General features: G+C 42.0%; 1 protein-coding gene across 2 annotated transcripts in view; it reads right to left on the reverse strand.

Annotated features, from left to right (window-relative positions):
- Positions 1-20,269, reverse strand: part of RABGAP1L (RAB GTPase activating protein 1 like) — a 150,030-nt gene that overhangs the window by 113,035 nt on the left and 16,726 nt on the right. For both annotated transcript variants that reach the window (XM_083446304.1, XM_083446305.1), the window contains exons 6-14: positions 18,659-18,833; positions 18,033-18,193; positions 17,429-17,539; positions 13,868-13,934; positions 11,895-11,997; positions 10,822-10,988; positions 8,308-8,428; positions 7,449-7,542; positions 4,140-4,290 (exon numbers count right to left, since the gene is read on the reverse strand). In XM_083446304.1, the coding sequence (XP_083302430.1) occupies positions 4,140-4,290; positions 7,449-7,542; positions 8,308-8,428; positions 10,822-10,988; positions 11,895-11,997; positions 13,868-13,934; positions 17,429-17,539; positions 18,033-18,193; positions 18,659-18,833 (1,150 nt within the window). The remainder of the gene's footprint in view (positions 1-4,139; positions 4,291-7,448; positions 7,543-8,307; positions 8,429-10,821; positions 10,989-11,894; positions 11,998-13,867; positions 13,935-17,428; positions 17,540-18,032; positions 18,194-18,658; positions 18,834-20,269) is intronic.

Genomic DNA, 20,269 nt, shown 5'->3' on the forward strand with positions numbered 1-20,269 from the left:
TGTTATGGCAACTGGGATCTTAAAAGCAGTCAAAAGTAGAAAAATCAAATCAATCTCAGCCAACTTCTATGACTCAACTTTCAAAAGACCTACACATATTGTTTTATAAAATCTCCTATAGAGAGCAGAATTAATACACGTCTTCAGTGCTACAGAATAATAGGTGTTGAACAAAGCAAACATGTATCAAAACACTGAATAAGAAAACATTTTTGTTTGTTTGTTTAAGTATCTTCAGATTCTAACACAGAGTTTTTATTATATACTAGGGTTCATTCTAGGATTTAATACATATACTACACTCTGATTAGCTAAAATGTGACTCAGTCTGCATCAGATCTCCAATTCAAAATCCTTCAGCTTCTCATGAGATTCCAAAAGTGTGGACATTACTTGTGATAACAACATTGCTATTTTCAAAAAGTAGGGAAAGCTAGAAGCATCCGATAACAAAGAAAAATACAGGAAGTTATTCAAAAATCAGTTTTCCTAGGACAGCAATGAAAATAGGGAAAAGGTTTGACTGGCAAGAATCAACAACAGCAGAGAGAGAGAGCGGGAGGGATGGAGGAATCAAGAAATCTCACCCTTCAACCAAAAAGTTCAGGGCAACATAAAGCCTAATTTCATTCCTACAACGCTATGTGCTTTGCCAGACTGATGGTTGAAGATTGGCCAATGGTCTTTCAGAAAGCGTCTTGGGTGTGATGGGACTGAATCCATGTCCCTCCAGTCCAACCCCACTGTCTGCTGCTAAGGGCAGAACTGCATCATACAAAAGGGCTGGTCCAAAAATAGGAAGCATGAATCATGAATCATGGGACGGCAGGGCCCTGATTGACTCCAGCTACAAAAGCTGAGGCTGCTGAAGAGCTCAGAGACCATCTTACCTACAGCAGCAGATATGCTGTATGTTTATGATTGTATTTTAATTTTATTCTCTTGCTGATTATGTGGTTTTAAATGTGCATTTTATATTTCACTTCCTTTAGCAATGTTCTCTTTTGAAATGTTTAAGATAAAATTGTAGTTGTTGTCAACTTTGCTGCATTAAATGTGCATTCTGCAGTTGACCACCTTTGTAATGTTTTATACTGAAATCTTTCAGATAATATTTTACTTTCCGGTTATGTTGTTTTGAATGTATACTTTATATTTGAATTTCTTCTGTAATGTACTCTTCTGGATTTTTTTCTTTTTCTTTTTTGATGTTTTAATGTAGGTTAGGTTGTAAACCTATATTAGTTGTTTTCTTAAAAATATAAAATGGTATAGAAATGAAATGATAATAATAATAATGGCGTGCAACAAAACACCGATGACACAGAATGATACTCTGCACTGCCCAAACCCCATTGCCAGGTTCTCATTGGAGGGGATGAGGAAATACAGTGCTGGCAAAAGGCAACCGACAACAAAAATCCTGCAACCATTGTTCATTAACTTGTCCTCAAACATTTGGGATCCCACATGACCAATTGTATCCTCATCAACTGCACTTCAGACAGTGATGGTACTAACTGTAGTCTCTCTCCAGCTGACCTGAGCAAGCAAGCGGCATTGTGTGGGCAGTATATTTTTTAGCAAAGTTTAATTTCTGCTTTGCCAATATTACAGCTTCAGTTTGGAACACCTTTCAGCTACCTCAAATCCACTTAGAATTTTATGTCTCCTTTTCATCTAAAGCAGGGAAGGCAGTAGAGGTTCTGAACTAGTGCTTGAACACAGTAATGAGAGCTGGAAGGCCAACAAAGAGACTTAAGGCAAACAAGGATTGTTTATGAGTTGTTTGTCCATCTACCGAATTGGCCCAAATATAAGTGAAAGTGCGGCTTATATTCGCAACCTTACCGTGTGGCTCCAACTCTCCCCCCCCCCCCGAAGTAGCCCAGGAGCACGGGGCAACGATGCACAGCCTGCCCACCGCTCCCAAGCCTCCCCCGGTGCCAGCTTGGGGAGGTAGTACCAGAAGGCGGGCCACGCCCACAAATAAGCCTTGAATTATAAAGGTGTGGCTTATTTGCGGGTGCATCTTATATTCGGGCCAACACGGTAATTAGGCAAAATACAGACTATTTTGTCCAGGGTTCTTACACTTCCCTTAGGTCCATAGTTAGAGGTAATCTTAGATCCAGCTCTGTTCACTTGAGGCACACAACAGCCTTAGTGGCACAGAGCACGTTTTATCATGTTTTGCTTATATATAAACTACAATACTAAAGGATTAGAGAGAGCTTTGTGACAGTTATCCATGTGCTGGGGAGCTGTGAGTTGTACTACTGCAATGTGTTATATATGGAACACCAGCTACCCCAAAATAGGTAAGCAAGATTATTGGTGGGAACTGGCAGGTATCATTACATTACACAGTGCTTGTCATATACACTGGCTTCCAGTCCCAACTATACAGCTAACTTCACCTAGCACTAAACAAAAAAATGGAAAAGGAAAAATAATGGAGTGGGTAGAGGGAGTGTGTACACCCTGCAATTTGTTTCCAATCCCCCATCTAAACTAAGCTTTTGTGTAACCTGTACCTGCCAACTATTATTTCCTAACTATCTTTGCCCTCAATCCACTGGGAATTTTATCCTTCTTTTACTTGTGCTTAATCCATGTTACTTCAGTCTTAGGTATAGCTAGCAACATACTTTCTACAGTGCCAGGAACATTGTTGGTGCTAAATGAACGACACACTTAGTTATATCTTTCTCTGCTGAATTTATTAGATTAATAACCTTGTTCACCTAAATTCTGGATAGGTAATACCTTTCAAAACAGAATTTCAACTCTATATTATAAAATCAATTATAAAAAAGTTTTAAAATATACTAAAACCAATTTATCAATAAATGGATATTCAGATAAAAAAAATGTATTAAGAGAGAGATAGACAGTCAAAAGCTCACTGGATTGTGTAAGTGTGTGTTAAAGCTTTCCAACTGCATATATGCAAAAAACAATCACTGTGAAAGTGGAATATTCTAAACAGTATTAGATTTAATATTAAATAATAATAATAATAATAATAATGATTTTTATTTATACCCCGCCCTCCCCAGCCAAGGCCGGGCTCAGGGCGGCTAACAAGCAATAATAAAAACAAGTTGAATGAATACAACTTAAAAACAAGATTAAAATACAACATTAAAATATTGAAACATTAAAATTAAAATGCAGCCTCATCACAGGAGGAGAAAGGAAAAAGAAAGAGGGGGAGGGAATCAAATTAAAAAGGTATCCCCATATAGAAAACAAGGGCAAAAGAATTATTTGGCTTATATACAATATAGATATACTTCTTGCAAACATCCTTTTCTTTTATACTAGTCAGTGAGAGTATGATCACATGAGCCACTTTTTAAAATTAGAGTCCACTGCTGATAAATTAATCCCAGAACTTCTGTCAACATAAGTCTACTGTACCACTGGGATCAAAATATATTTCTCCTGATAGTACTAATGAAATATTCCATAGTTAATGGTATCAAGTAAACTGAAAAATTACAGAATGTGAAAGAGAAGAAAAGCTCTACCTATCAACTGCTTCTATCACATCTCGATCCCTCCCTCTTTCAATAAAAACTTTAAAGGCTGAAAGCTGGTAGATACCAAAAGAATTAAAATCCTGGGGTACATGTATATTGAGAGTCTTATCAGGGACACAGCACAGTGGTTCTCATAAACATTTAGGTCAACTTTTTCCTTTCATAAGAGCACAGCAGCAATACACTAAGCAGCATATAACTAGACCTCAAGGCTGCAGGTCTGAGCCTGATACAGTAAGACACCCAGGTTAAACTTTTTAAAATTATAAAAGCAGCCAAGTGACAGCCTTGCTATCATGGAGAATAAGGGTCTCAGAGAAGGAGGAACAAGTTTGTTAAAAAAGAAACCTACGTCACAGTTTCTAGCATCTACACAGAACATTAGATGCCATGCAGTATCAATAACCAAGGCCACATGTTTCATTCCTAATTGAATCAAATCTGTGGGTACCCACAGCAAGCAGTAAAGTATTCTAGTGAAAATTTCTTTACACTTATTTTTTTACGATATAGCTCTATTGTTGCACATGCAGAGAGATCTGATTTAATATATAAATTCATCATATCAATGAACATTTTTGAAAGACTCACCTTTGTGATGAGAATTCTGTATTTTTCCAACATCGCCTGGTTATCATGGCATCCTGCTAGTAACTGCCAGACCTCAGCTCTTAATGCCTCTGGAACACCACGCTTCACCAGCGAAGAGAGTCCTTTTGGCCTCACACTAAGGTTACTATGCCTAACAAAAAGGTAGGAAAGTTGTTGCTTATTTGAACAGTGCAAGCCTAAATTATACACACACATTCTACAGAAAGTCACTTTGAAATACTCTAATATAAAATAGGAAAAATAGATTTGCCATAACAAATTCTCAACTATCCTAGTGATGAGAAGACAGTAGGAATGGCAAACTCCTGCACTTACCATATTTTCCCGTCTATAGGAGACCCCCATGTATAAGGACTCCCCCATTTTGGGGGGCTCAATTTCAATAAAATATGGGGAGATGGCCCAAAGTTGTTGTGCCTCTCCCCCCTAGGCAGCTGTGGGAAGGAGACACTCCCTAGACTGTTTTCCGCACATAGCGGCATCGGGGGAATTTGAGCTCCCGCCTGCCATCCGGTGGGTGGGAGCGCAACCTCCCCCAATGTCACCGTGCAGGGGAAAGGATCCAGGCAGCGCCCACCGCAAGCAGCGGCATTGGGGGAGGTTGTGCCAACGAGCAGCTTCTCCCCCCCCCCCACGCAGCTGCGGGCAGGAAACGCCCCCAGATCGCTCCCCGCTTGCTGCAGCATCGGGGGAAGCCACGCTCCTGCCAACCAAATGGCTGGTGGTGCCCTGCTTCCCCCCCAGCCCATGCCACTATCTGTGTATTGGACGACCCCAGTTTTTTGACGTGATTTCTGAGTCTAAAAGCCTTGTCCAATACATGGAAAAATATGGTATATGTCAAAAGGGAGAGCTTAATATTCTGACATCAGAATATATGTCCAATTCCCAACTCTTGCAGCGTCCGGGACTTTTTAGTTTAGAGGAAAGGCCAGTAAGAGGCAACAAGATAGAAGTTCATAAAATCATAAAATAAGAAGTTTTTTCTTCCTCTCCCATAACACTAGGACTCATGAACATGCAATAAATCTGAATGTTGGAAGATTCAGGACAGATTTAACGAGTACTTCTTCACACAGCACATTGTTAAACTATGGAACTTGCTCCCACAAAAACCAGTGATGGCCGCCAACTTAAAAGGTAAAGGTAAAGGTACCCCTGCCCGTACGTGGCAGTCTTGACAGACTCTAGGGTTGTGCGCTCATCTCACTCTAGAGGCCGAGAGCCAGCGCTGTCCACATACACTTCCGGGTCACGTGGCCAGCGTGACAAAGCTGCTCTGGCGAACCGGCACCAGAGCAGCACACGGAAACGCCGTTTACCTTCCCGCTATAAAGCGGTACCTATTTATCTACTTGCACTTAAGGGTGCTTTGGAACTGCTAGATGGGCAGGAGCTGGGACCGAACGACGGGAGCTCACCCCACCGCGGGGATTCGAACCACCGACCATAAGATCAGCAAGTCCTAGGCGCTGAAATTTTACCCACAGCGCCACCCACGTCCCAACTTAGATGCTTTTAAAAAACAACTGGACAAATTCATGGAGGATAAGGGCAATCAACGGCTACTAAGCACAATGGCTATGTTCTGCCTTCATGGCAGGAGGCAGTAACGCTTCTGTATACCAGCTGAGTTAACACCTTACATTAAAAACCTGACAGTACCAAATTTTCGAAGGTTATTCACCAAAGCTGGACTAAATGTCTTTCCTTCTGCAGTGTTGGATGGCAGGTTGAGAGAAGTTTCCTACCAGGACAGACTTTGCTCATGTGCTCAAGACATCGATTCTATAAAACATATTTTGCTGCACTGTGTGAAATACGAGCAAGCCAGGGCTGAACTGATATTACCCTTGCTGGTACCTTTTCCAGGAAAATCAGAGGCTCACTATGTCAGGTTCCTATTGGAAGACCGGACAAATGCTAGAACATTAGCAGTGGCAAAGTTTTTAGCGGTGGTTGCAAGAACCAATGATCCCTATCTTTAAGTCTGAACAAAATGTTTGTTTAACCTGGAGGTAGGCTGTCCGAATTGTGCATTGCTTTGTAACGATTTGTTGGGTCTCTGATCCATAATAAAGATTGATTGATTGATTGAATACCAGTTGTTGGAAGCCATGGGGTGGGTGGTTGCTCTTGTGCTTGCCGGTTTCCTTCAGGTATCTGGTTGGTCATTGTGAAAAACAGATGTTGAGCTAGATGGGCCCTTGGCCTGGTTCAGAAGGCTTTTCTGTTTTCTGTTCTTAAAAAACTATACTGAGGAAGGGTGCTAGATCATATTACAACTGCATGTCAATGACGTAAAATCATGAGATTAAATTAATTTGAATAACCAACTTGTAAGTCTCTCAGTAGCCTATTATTAACAAATAAATGCCTATGCACCAAGTCCCCCTTTTAATGGAAAAGAGAAGTGTTGTTGTTGTTTAGTTGTTTAGTCGTGTCCAACTCTTCGTGACCCCATGGACCAGAGCACGCCAGGCACTTCTGTCTTCCACTGCCTCCCGCAGTTTAGTCAAACTCATGCTGGTAGCTTCGAGAACACTATCCAACCATCTCATCCTCTGTCGTCCCCTTCTCCTTGTGCCCTCCATCTTTCGCAACATCAGGGTCTTTTCCAGGGAGTCTTCTCTTCTCATGAGGTGGCCAAAGTCTTGGAGCCTCAGCTTCAGTCTCTGTCCTTCCAGGGAGCACTCAGGGCTGATTTCCTTCAGAATCAATTGGTTTGATCTTCTTGCAGTCCATGGGACTCTCAAGGGTCTCCTCCAGCACCATAATTCAAAAGCATCAATTCTTTGGCGATCAGCTCTCACTTCCATACATCACTACTGGGAAAACTATAGCTTTAACTATACGGACCTTTGTCGGCAAGGTGATGTCTCTGCTTTTTAAGATGCTGTCTAGGTTTGCCATCGCCTTTCTCCCAAGGAGCAGGCGTCTTTTGATTTCGTGGCCGCTGTCACCATCTACAGTGATCATGGAGCCCAAGAAAGTAAATTCTCTACTGACAGGGTAATTCAGGCATCTAATCACAGCAAGCCGAAAGGAAAATTGACAGAACTATGCATCACCCACAAGCTTCTGTAGCCTTTCCCAAAGCATGAAAAATCAAGCACCACCTTCTCTCCCCATCCCCAAGTACTGGTTTTTTTCTTGCTTTCAGTTTTACGCCAAACAAATGAAGTAAGATAAACTCCTATGTAAATTATGCTCAAGTCTTTTAAAAAGTTATTTTTCTAATATGTCACTGTTCAGTTCTCTTGCAAATTATTTCTAATTAATTCTTACCATCTTCCAAGCAGTTCTCCCCATGAATACAAGATCTTCTCTGGGCAATCCTTGGATACATCACCAGTACCACTGGAGAGTTCATTATCGCTCTCTACATCGGAAAAACCCAAGACATGAACATATTTATCAGTGACATAGTCACAAGAGATTCTGATTCCATTGCACACTTCTTATAACTCTGTAAAGAAAACTACTGCAAGACAGAACACAAATTAGTTTATAAAACTAATGCAGTTAAGGGATGTAGTTTGGTTCACAGGATCCCTGGCAGAAAGTGTGTGCCAGGGTGGTGGCAGTGCAGCTGTCACTTCTGAAGACATCTCTAAGAACTCCCAGCAGCTCTATTCCATCTATTTTTTCTATTCCAACTACACCCATCCTAGCCCTGTAAGATTATTTTTTCTTCCTTGGAGATGGGGAAGTGGTTGGCAAAGGACAGGAGTGCAAGAAAGCAGATTCAAGGCAAGCACCGTATTACACTGCCTGCCGCAGTTCTCTTTTTATTCAAGCAAATGAAAGGTCCCACCAATCCAAGTTCTCATCACACCTGCTCTGTCATATATAAACCTTGATCTCTGCTATCAGCAGGATCTACTCTGGAGCAGTTTCCAGCCCACTACCTACAGAGATAGGTAGCGGTTGTAGTGGAAGATGGATGCAGGGGACTAACACAGCAATTCATTACCAGGAGAATTAAAAGACAGAGATGACAATCAGCATTTATGGATAGCCAGTTACCCCCAGAAATTATGCATCTCTCCTATTTGAGGTACATCCCTGGCAAGCATAGTTAGGAAGAGCTATATTTAATGGAACACATTACAGCCTGTGCAGGTATTACTGAAGTAAACTTTACCCTCTTTAGCATCATCCTCATGGGATGGGCTGCCTGGTTCTTCCTCTCTTTCAGAATCTCTGTGCAGACTCAAGACTTCATAAATCGCATCTCCAGCATTTGGGTGACCTTTCTCTTCACTCTAAATATGACAAACACATTTCAGCTTATTGTTGCTGTTATTAAATAAATTTATTGTTCATTTTTTTGCCACAGCAGCTCAAAATCAGTTACAATGTTTTAAGAAAAAACACACAAACACACATATATACTAAAGCCAGCATTTTCAAAAATCCAAAGTACTTTTTAAAACACTGTTTAAAACTGCCTGGCAACATTCATAGCAATGACCAGTGACCAGAGGAGGGATGACCTCTGGGAGGAGGACAGACAGAAGAAACAACCAGATGCCCCAGCTGCAACAAAACATGTCACTCCCGTATCGGTCTCTACAACCACAGCAGGTGCTGTACCCTTCCAACAGTTTGCCTTCACCCCACAGGTGCACTTGTCCATTGTCTCCCAGGGCAGGCAGGTGCCAACCAGATTAAAACATCCCACCCACACAAAAAGACCACAGGTAATTAAAAGTCAAAGGCCTTATGAAAAAGGAATGTTTTTGCCTGGTGCCTAAAGATATGCAGCAATGGCACCAGGCGAGCCTCCTGAGGAAACTATTCCACAAGCAGGGAGCCAACGCTGATAAGGCCCTTTCTCATATTGCCAGCTCCAGTCCTCCTTAAAGGGGGCACACAAACAAGGACCTTAGATTACAATCACAGGGTCCAGGTCAGTTCATATGGGGAGAGGTGACCTTTGGGGTATTGGGGTCCTGAGCCATAAAATACTTTATAGGTCAAAATTAGAACTCTGAATTAGGCCAAGAAACTATCTGGTAGCCAGTGCAGTTGGGTCAGGATTGGTGTTATGTGCTCAGGCCGTCTTGCCCCAGTGAGTAACCTAGCTGCTGAATTCTGCATTAGCTGCAGTTTCTGAACAGTTTTCAAAAGTGTATAACAAATCGCAGTAATCTAACCTAAGGGTTATCAGAATATAGGCAACAGAAAATAAGGCTATCCCTGTTCAGATACAAACATGGATGGGCCACCAGCCAAACTTGATGGAAGACACCCTGTACCACCGAAGCCACTTGAGCCTCAAGTGACAGTGATGGACCCAGACGTGCCCCAAAACTACGTACTTGCTCCTTCAGAGAATGTAACCCTGTCAAGAACAGGCAACCGCCCATCCAACGAGTCCAGGAATCACCCACTAACACTGACTCAGTCTTATCTGGATTGAGCTTCATCTTATTGACTCTCATCCAGTCCATTACTAAGGCAGACATCTGCCCAGCAAAGCCACTGCCACACCTGCAGATATAAAGGAGAACTATAGCTGTGTGTTATCAGCATACTGACAATGTAGTCCAAAATTCTGGATGATGCCACTCAGCAGTTCCATTTAGATTTTAAACATGGGGGATAAAATTGAGTCCTGTAGAACCTTACATGGATAATCTAGATCAGAACTCTTAGAATCTGTTTCATTTTCTCATTTTCTCCCAAGTTCCCACCCATTATGCCAGAGGTGTGGCCCTTCAGGCCCTGGGGCCAAATGAAGCCCTCGAAGCCTCTCTATCTCAGGACTCTCCCCAAACAGCACCTTTTCTCTGCAGGTAATGCTCTTTTGCCTGCCTGGACAGCAGAGGGTGTATGAGTGCGTAGAAAACAGCATGCAGAGGGAAAATGTACATCCATTAGTCCAACCACTTTTGCAGATTGTGTGCAGATTTTGACCCTCTATGGCTTGGAACCCAAACAGAACAGAACAAAATAACCCTATTCCTTCATGCAATTAAGGCTCTCCAAACCTCGGTTTGGCCCCTAGAAAGGTTGTTTTAGGGTAGCGTGACTGGTTCATCCACACTGGGCGGCAGCATTTCAGGGGGTGCCACAACAATGATGTAGAATAAAGCACAAGAGGCAGGGGAACGCCAAATTTTAGTGTTGCAGTGCACCACTGGAACCTGAAGAGCCCAAAGTCTGCCACTGCCCTTAGGACTCTCACCAGATGATGCCCTAAAATGACCATGCTTTGCAACCTCCTTGACTTTCTTTGCCTGGCTAGAACGTGCCATTTACCTCTGATAATGGAAGGTGAAGCTAAATATCTGCAAGTGAATCCTAAACTGTATGCTCATTTGGTATACCTCTGCTGGACTGCAGCAATTGTACCACTTCAACAATTTACGTCTTGGTCAGCCACTACATTTTCCTGAAAAGCCACTCCAAGGAGGGGGTGAAGGTGGCAGGCCAAGTTTGCTGGCCCCCAAAAGTCTGCCAACTAGCTGTAAAGACACATTCACCCCTTTATTCCCCATTTTTGCTACTGGGTTGGCAACTGCAGGCCAAACACCATTCCTCTAGAGGCCAAATTTTACCTGGGGGCTCCAGTTGGGCAGAAGAATCATTTCGAATTGTCTTTTAAATATGTTTTTTACCTTTGTTCACTGAAAAAGAAAAAGAGGATTACCTGTTTCAGTTTCATGTGGAATGTTTCTGTGAAAGTTTTTCTGCTGAAATACCAGAAGCGCTCATTGGCAGGATACACACGTACAAGTGTCTCCAGCAGAAAACGAACTGGCTCCACCACTTCTGTGACCACCATATCTACTGCCACAGTCATGTACACACACTTATCTGTAGTACAAAAAAGTGAGCTTGATTTCACATAAAATAATTGATGATTGTTACAGCATAAAGGTATTTAGTAACATTGGAAATAAGATAAAAAATACTCTGACAGTTTTTTCTTATCTAAACTATGAGTTGCTACTGTTTCATGCCCCCCTCCCACCCTCTAAGTCGCCATCCCCTTTTTCTGGAACTCTTCACATCTCCTTTTTTTGCAAAGGTTTAAATAGCATTTAAACTGCTCCCAAGCTTTTGATGTCTGATATTTCTCTTCCTCTTGTGTTTCCTCCCTTTAAAGCCCTAAACAACCTCGGTCCTATATACCTGAAGGAGCGTCTCCACCCCCATTGTTCAGTGAGATCCAGCGCCAAGGGCCTTCTGGCGGTTCCCTCACTGTGAGAAGCAAAGCTACAGGGAACCAGTCAGAGGGCCTTCTCGGTAGTGGCGCCCACCCTGTGGAACGCCCTCCCATCAGATGTGAAGGAAATAAGCAGCTATCCTATTTTTAAAAGACATCTGAAGGCAGCCCTGTGTAGGGAAGTTTTTAATATTTAATGCTGTATTGTTTTTAACATCTGATTGGGAGCCGCCCACAGTGGCTAGGGAAACCCAGCCAGATGGGCGGGGTATAAATATTATTATTATTATTATTATTATTATTATTATTATTATTATTATCATCATCATCATCTAATTGTCTTGCTTTTCTTATTTGAACCCTTGACATAGGTTTCATACTTTCAAACTGAATCACAGCACACCTAGTGTCAAAGCACTGTTGTGCTATTGTCCAATCTAGTGCATGAAGCATGTGCCATACAGCCGGAGGTTACACTAGTTACTCAACCCACTTGCACTCCGGCAATTAAATAAAGCAAAAAGTTGACAAATAGCATTTAAATGCATAATTACCCTTAGGAGTTTCCTCATTCAGTACAACAAAGGTAGGTGTATTAGGATTCCAAATCCCAGTAATAATATATGCTTTTCCATCAAAGCTTTTCCCCATGGACTCCTAAGAACACAAACATCATATTCAGAAAGATCAACTCTAAATTTTCAATTGCTTATCTCAACAACCCTCTGGTAAGGCAACTTTAACTGCAATTTTCCCACTTAGTGTAGGAGCTTAGTACGTACAAATAAAGCCAAAATGTTGCCCTTCTGGCTGCCAGCTGCACATTTCAGGTACAAATCGTATAGTTTGCAGGCCCCAGGCATCACGTGATGCTTGTGAAAATAATGGTATCAGTGATAAGATCTGCCCAGCTAGTGCAGCAGAATAACGTCAGAAAAGTTGATGGTTCTTACCATAAAGATGCAACTGTATAAATTTACTCATAAACAGTTTAAATGACTTAAGCTAGCCTTGCCAGCTCCAGCTGGGTTGTTGAAGAGCAACTCCCAGATGATTTCCAATTTCCATAAAAGTACTGTCATGTGGAATATGGAGCTAGCAGCCAGAAATTCACTATTGTTTCTGCATTAAGTAGGAGCAGAGCATTAGGTACAACAAATGATATATATTTTAGAAGATAATGCTAATGGATAGTGACAACAGCTTCAATCCTAATATTTAAGCAGTCTGGTTGTGTAATTTAGTTCACAATTATATCACACAAATCAGCCCAAGGCACATCATACAATTAATAGTATGAAGAGGTACAGAAAATGTTGATAGTGTCAAGGAACTATTCAACTTGGTACAAAGACTTATTAATAATTATATTATGACATAATGTATTTAACTCGCTGCAAAACTGAGTCAGAAAATAAGTATTTTAGGAAGACAAATGTAACTTTTGTTGAGTAGTGGAGCCAAGTTGAAAGAGGTGTCAAACTACACCTACACCTCTCTAGGGTCTTTTTTTTTTTTTGCAAAGGAAACAATTCTGCAAGCCAGCAGCAGAAGCTGACTGTTGATAACTTAGTGTTGATAACTGGCTTTGCTTTTGAAATTTTCACACCCAAATATACATACACCTGAGCAGTTTTAGAAACTTTTGCAAGGGTTTTAATATTTTTTTAATGTGATAATGGATGATAGGAACACACATACATGCAGCATTTCAAACAGTCACACGCATACATACACACAGGCAACCAGCACATACGAAGAATGAGGAGAGCGGCAAGAATGATAGTTGAACTAGAGCACTGGCATGTATGGCAATTATTAAAAATGTGAAGCCACCAGAATACCAGGTTCACGCCACAGCTGAATATCTCATCTAAGGATCCTCTTTTGAAACATTCATCTTTGCCCTTATGAGTCTTCACACCCCCAGTTCCTTTCTAGGGAAAGGACCCTCTCATTCCCCTTCCTTCTTCTGCAATAATCATATACTCTTCGCAGCAAATGCCGTTCACTCCAAAGAACAGCACAATAATTACTTGTAAGCAATCCTAGCCAGCCATAAACAACTTTGTTAAGGGAATGAGGGAGAATGATTCTACCCTGGCATATGAATCAAGCAAGAGACCTTGCTCAGCAGCAAAGCTGCTTCAAAAAAAGAAAACCCGTGGTGATATCTTCTGGGACATCACATGAAAAATCGTAAGAAAGTGAGCCTCTTTCATGAGGGGCTCAGCTTCAAAAACAGCTCAGCTTCATGCAATAAAATGAACTAATAAGAGACTCCAGAGGATTTGTGATGAACCAAAACCGTTACTCAGACATATTCTAGGAAACACTTACCTTTAAGAAGCATGGGGATTTCAATTTCCACCCTGTTTTTAGTCCTTATGTCTAAAATATGTTCATTCAGGTGCATTTTGCAATAACTAATATTGGATACTGTAACACAGCAATTATTTTAAAAGAAAATAAATTAAGTACTGCATTCCCAGTGTCTCTACTAGTTACATATAGTAATAATACTTGCCATGTCCAGTAAGTGCATTTCACTGTTTTTGACATTTCGACCTGGACTTAGAAGCATCCCAAAGCACCTACAAATGATATACAGAAAGCAACAGAAGAGTCACTTTTTAAATTCAAAAAAGCTGACTTTTATCAATATATGATTTTTATCAACTGCTATTTTCCAAGTCTCATGCTGATACTATCAACAACATGTGTATCCGTTCTTGCAGCCTAAGTGTGTACAGTGGTACCTCTGGTTACAAACAGGATCCGTTCTGGAGGCCCGGCCGCATCCATAAACTTCGTAACTGGAGGAGCCCTTCTGCGCACGCGGCACAATTGAATGCTTCTGCGTATGCGCAGCAAAACACAGAAGTATACACTTCCGGGTTTGCCTCGTTCACAACCCGAAGTTTACGTATCCAGAGGGATACGTAAGCAGAGGTACAACTGTATATGTTTTTCTGAGAGGTGAACTCTAACATGTGTTTGCTCATCCCTTGTCCTTCATGGATTGTAACATCATGTCAGGTGTGGTGGAACAAGAGAAGAAAATGACCAGCTTTGTCCAGGAGGTAATTAATACTCTTTAAAAACTGGGGGATAATCGTAGAATTGTAGAGTTGGAAGGGTCCCAGAGGGTCATCTAGCCCAACCCCCTGCAATACAGGAATCTCAACTAGATCGTAATAGAGTAATAGAATTGTAGCGTTAGAATGATGCCTTGAATAAAATCAGGGAGTCAAACTGAAGAGGCTGCATTCTGCTTGACAAGCAAGAAAGCAGGCAGCAGCAAAGGGTTACTCCCAACCTCTGACCAAAGGAAGGCCTGTAAAAATCTTCATGCCAATTCCAAGAAAGAAGAGCCATTTCGCTGCACCAGCCTCAAGCTGGAGCAGGGATCAGGCCCATCTGCCTGCTCCCCACCCGCACTTTCCTCCATCGCTGCTATGTAACTAGCTGCACCAGGAACTACACTGCTGCACATGGCCACAGCAGGCGGCATTTAATATGGCTCCGTTAGGAACTACCAGGGAAGCTATCTATCTCCCAGGAATTCCTTTGGGACTGAAAGTATTTCAGAGAACTTGGTGCAAACCATGGCACAAACCTGTAAACCAGAGGGGCAAGAATTAGTAATATGTCCCTGAGAAACTGCTTGACATGAGAGGAATCAAGAAACAGAAGGTGTTTGACCATGAGACTGCTTGACCATTATCCATGAAACTGTCAAGAGCCATCTTTGGGATGACAGGCCTTCAATGAGACCTCTCTGAAGAAAATCTTAAACATCAGGGTTGAGGCAGTTTCATAGATTAGTGACTCAATGGTGCACACTATTACAGTCATTAGTACACAATGTTCCCCTTAATATTTAGTTGTCCAAAACTTATTATGTTCAGCTCTGGTTTTTAAAAATCTGGAAAAAGCAAAAAAGCATATAGAAACAAGTACACACCAGTTGCAGCTCTATGGGTGTGTTTTTTTAAACTATACTGCAAGGCAAAAGTTTCCTATATGAAACAATCTGTTTAAAATCTTATGAGAAGGTTGCCACCTAGGGTAGTTTCTTTTTCAGTGCAACTTAAGAAAATGTGTTCAGAAGCCTTGTTTTATTATTAAGGGAAGTGGCAGAGCATGTGTTCCCACCACCTGGAGCAAGTGCATGGCGTGTGGCATGAAGGGGCATGGCGTGGAGGGAGCTCGCTGTGCCCAAGTGAGAGAATGCTGCCTTGGCGGCAGCATCCTTGCACACACAGCCCAGTGAAAGAGAGAGGCACCAGTCCACAGTAACACTGCTGCCGACTCTCCACTCCGCCCCTAGATCAGACCTGAGCCAGGAGCGGAGCTTTGGCTGGGCACAAGAGAGGTGGCCGCTCCTTCAAGCACAGTCCAGGGGAGGAGAGGGGTGGGGAAGCTGCTGCCGACTTTCCACCCCCTAGTCAGGTCTGACCTAGGAGTGGAGCTACGGCTGGGTAGGAGCTCCCTCGCACCCTAGAGCCAGGCTCCAATGAAGGAGCTTGTCAAGGGGGCACCTGATTGTGCCCCCCTCAGCCTCCACACACACACTATGCTACTAATTAAGGGAGGAAACTAATAGACACAATGTGAGAGCCATGAAGGGATCTCCAGAAATCTTTCTCTTTGCTCCCAGGGGTGCATTTAGGTTGGTTCTGTGCATAGCAGGGAGAAAGACTAAACCCTTCCCCCTTGAGCTGGGCAATATATTGGTAAATTGTCTGAAACTGGTAAATTGCTAAATTGTCTGCCTACCTGCGCTTTTGCCGTCTGCAGGCAATTTGAGCTGGGAATACTTTGCAGCTCCCTGACCACTACGAAGTATTGCCAGCTCAAAATGTCTGAAATCAGGGCAGGGAGGGATGGTCATCCCAGGCACAGTTTGGGGGACACATTTTGCTCCTCATGCTGCCCTGTCAACCCTGCACTGCACTGCAAAGGTGGGTTGGGATCTGACAGTCCTATCCCAGTTTCACAAAGCCACACAGAGCTGCCAGGGGCAGCATGAAAGGCGCACTCACACTGCCGGCGCCGCTGCTTCAGGGAACTTTCACAATGCCCAGGCCGAAGGCGCACTCATGCCAGACTGTCAGGGGGCAATGCCGCCACTGCACACCCCGCCAAGCCCTTGTAGTGCTGGAAGAAGCCACATTTCCAAATGAGCTTCCTGGAGCACACCAGTGCTGCTCTTGGGTTACATAGGGGCTGCCAGGGCAGCATGAGTGCGCTTTGAAGCAGGGGCAAGGGCTGGGCTGCTGGGCTGGGCCCCCTCTGCCTCGCGCTGCACATGCACACATGTTATGCCCCTGCCTGAATGCCATACCGGTTTCAGACAATTTACCAATATATCCCCCCAGCTCTAGTGGTGGAAGCCAACTTCTCTGTTTCTATAGCCCCACAATGGTTAGAAAACCCTTCTGAACGGTAAGATTGGCACTGTATGAGTGGTTGTGTGAATAAGGTACTTTAAGCTGATTGTTGATCATGCTGCCTGGCAATTAGCTATACAAATATGGTTACTATGGATATCAGTACTGTATATTTATGTTGCTTGATTGTGTATTTGAATTTTCTTTTTTGTAAACTGCCTAAAGAACTGTGGACAGTTTAATAAAGAGACTAAATAAATTAAATAAATTCAGGGAAAAGCTAGCAAACAATGAGCCTTCAGGATCCATTTAAAAACAATGAGAGAGGATGTGTGATGCAGATGTTGGTGAAAGGGACACACTAAAAAGGCCCTGTCCCAGGTATCCACCATTCTCACCTTCCCTGGTGGCAGACAAGATGTGGTTGATCAGCAGGCAGGTTTATACAGGTCTAGGAGGTCCTTCAAATAATCTGTTCCCAAAGCAATTTGTTTCCAGTCCCAATTTAAACTACTGAAGACCAGTACTTTAAATTGGGACTAGAAACAAATTGATAAGCAATTTAGATTATGATGGGTTGAAGCAGAACATATTCACTATAGTTTTTTGGTTTGGCTAGGCCAATACCACCTTGCAAGGTCATTGAAAATATAATTAAAGAGCATTTCAACACTGATAGTTTCTAGCATTACCTTTCAATTGCTAGTTCTTTGTTGGAAATCTGTTGTACAGTGATCACAACTTTCTTCTCAACTCCCTGTTTCAGTTTGAAATAAAATTTCTCTCTGTCCTTTGGTACTGGGCTACAGAAAATTTCATAAGAATAACATTTCATTAGCATTCATTTAACAATCATAGACTATAAAATAGCAAACTCTGACAAAATGTCTGCTGTAAATTCAAGACCATTTGCTTCAGGAAAAACTGAGTAACTTCTAAGAAAACCCCCCAAAATATACTCCATTATATTATATTTTACACAAGGTGAAGTTCACTGTTCAGAATATTGCTTCTTTTGTTCTTGCACAGCTTCTGATGTGCAATTTGCTGGGGCCAATGTTGTTTCCACATTGTTACAGGCTTTTAGCCTAGATCAGACCCACTGGACTATCAGGTACCAGGAAAGACAATCTATTCCTCCCCCGTCCCTTCATACTGGCCCCCTAACAAGGAGCATTATGTATGCTGTTCTGAGCTCCTTAGAGATGGGCACCCAGCAAATTTAGCAAACTTTGCAAAAGAAATTTAACTATACAGATGAAACAGCTGATCTTTTTCTGGGTTTCTTCCATTTACCTGAAGTTTCCTTTACCATCATCTTCTTTGACCTCTAAAGAAACACTAAAAGTGAATGTATCACTGTCGGGAGTTGGAACGATAGTGTCCTTTATGTGATCTGATGCTTGTTTGGAGGAACGTTTGAATGCTGTTGAAAAACTATACAAAATTCGGCTGACCTAAAATTGCACCAAAAGAGGAGGGAGGAGGAGGACAGAAGAGAAGTGGGGGAGACCGTGATTAAGCCAATAATTTGTGATACAAAAAGCTAAGCATGAAACTGGAACACATTAGCTGAAGTGGTTATCTCACACTACTGAACAGGACAATTGTGAAACAAAAAGTTGGGATCAAGCCTTAGGCCATATACACTTAAGTCACCAATCTATTAAAACATCATTTTATATGAAAAATGCAAATAAAAAGTAAACCCCATGCACCTCAAACCATGCCATTTCCATATGAACTGTAGCTTACAGAGTTTACAATGGGTTCTTCACGTCAGACTGACAATGCTGTTCTAGTATAATATGAAATTTTGTATTTGAAGTGGAAACAGCATACAATAATGTTAACTGGAAAGGTTAGGTACACTCTTCAAAAAGTTTGTAACGGGCTCATTAAAAAGAATACTTTCTACTCACTGCCTCTTTAATTTCACAAGAGAAGACATGAATCTGGAACTCATCACTGCCACAGAAGCTCTCAGTAAATGCAAAACAATCACTTTCTGAAGTTCCACTTTTCCCACGGACGCAAAATAAGACTTTGTAGATTGGGAAAGAAGCAATTTCTGTACCAGTGGACTGATCTATTATTCTAAATAAGAAGGAGGAAATTGAAAGGCTTTTGTCACTCAGCAAGTCCCAAAGAGAGAACTTTACTTGCCACTTTCGAAATCTAAATAAAAACCTTATTAATCTAAAATACATTAATCTAAAACACATTAAGAAACCTAGGTCATTCTATTCCAACTAAAATCATCAATATTAACACCTTAAGCAAAAAAATTAATAGATTAAAACAATCTACAGTATTACTATTCTCATTTATTTCACTGGAAATCCTGCGTGCATCAATAGGCAAAACGTTAGTGTTTGTAATATGTACAAATGTGAACTCATTAAAAAGTTTCACCATTTGTATCCTGTCTTGTGGAGTTCCACAAAGAAATAAAAGAACCTGACATGGGGTGGCAGGGAGGAAGCACTGAGGGAGAAAGACTTTCTCACTTTATACTGCCTCTCCCACACCACGCTTCCCCCAATCAAACTAAGGAGAGCCACATTCAAAACCAGTCTTCTTCACACATCATTTGCTGAATAAAGGAGCTTGGGGTATACCTTAAATGCACAAACAAGTGTGGGTGTTCTCCACAACATTTTCCATGTCTGCATGCAACTTTACAACTGCTGCTCTTGATCCACCAAGTAATGTGTGTGGACATCTGGTTCTGCATGCAGAGAAGCAACAGCGGAGCAAGTCATGGGGCAGAGTAACTCTCCTGCCACGTGTGTTGCTACTTGTTGGAGCTGTGCAAGTGCACCAGAACAAGCACTGGATTGGTGGTGGTAGTCCCACTGGTTCACCCGCATGCCCCCCAACATTGCCACCATCTCAGGTAAGCTAAGCAGCAGCAATTCTGGTGTCAGGAGGGGGGTTACACTGCATTATGTGTGCCACTGCTACACAGCACCTTGCTTGGATTGTAGCACCTCAAACTAGCTTTGAGAACAACTAGTGCAGCCCCTCTGCACAGAAGAAACCATTTGCGCTCAAAAGAGATACGCTGCTCCAAGCTGAATGACTTTCCTCTGCAGTTCCCAGGCTAGAAAACCACTTATTTGGTTTATTTTATTTATTTTTAAAATTTCCTATACCGCCCCTCATCTGAAGTTCACAGGTTTACAATATAAAACATAGCATAATAACAAAAGTAATACCCTCCCACACACACACAAAGCACTAGCATCAACATTCCCTCTCTGTGACAACATTTATTTAGCCCCCAACAGTATGGGGGATGTTTTTAGGATGGGAATGCCATGATGGCATTCAAAAAAGTCACTAATAATAATAATAATAATAATAATAATAATAATAATAATAATTTATTATTTATACCCCGCCCATCTGGCTGGGTTTCCCCAGCCACTCTGGGCGGCTTCCAAAAGAATATTAAAATATTGTGATACATCAAACATTAAAAGCTTCCCTAAACAGGGTTGCCTTCGGATGTCTTCTAAAAGTCTGGT

The sequence above is a fragment of the Podarcis tiliguerta genome, assembly GCF_965153285.1.
Source record: "Podarcis tiliguerta genome assembly, chromosome: 6".
Classification (NCBI taxonomy): Eukaryota; Metazoa; Chordata; class Lepidosauria; order Squamata; family Lacertidae; genus Podarcis; species Podarcis tiliguerta.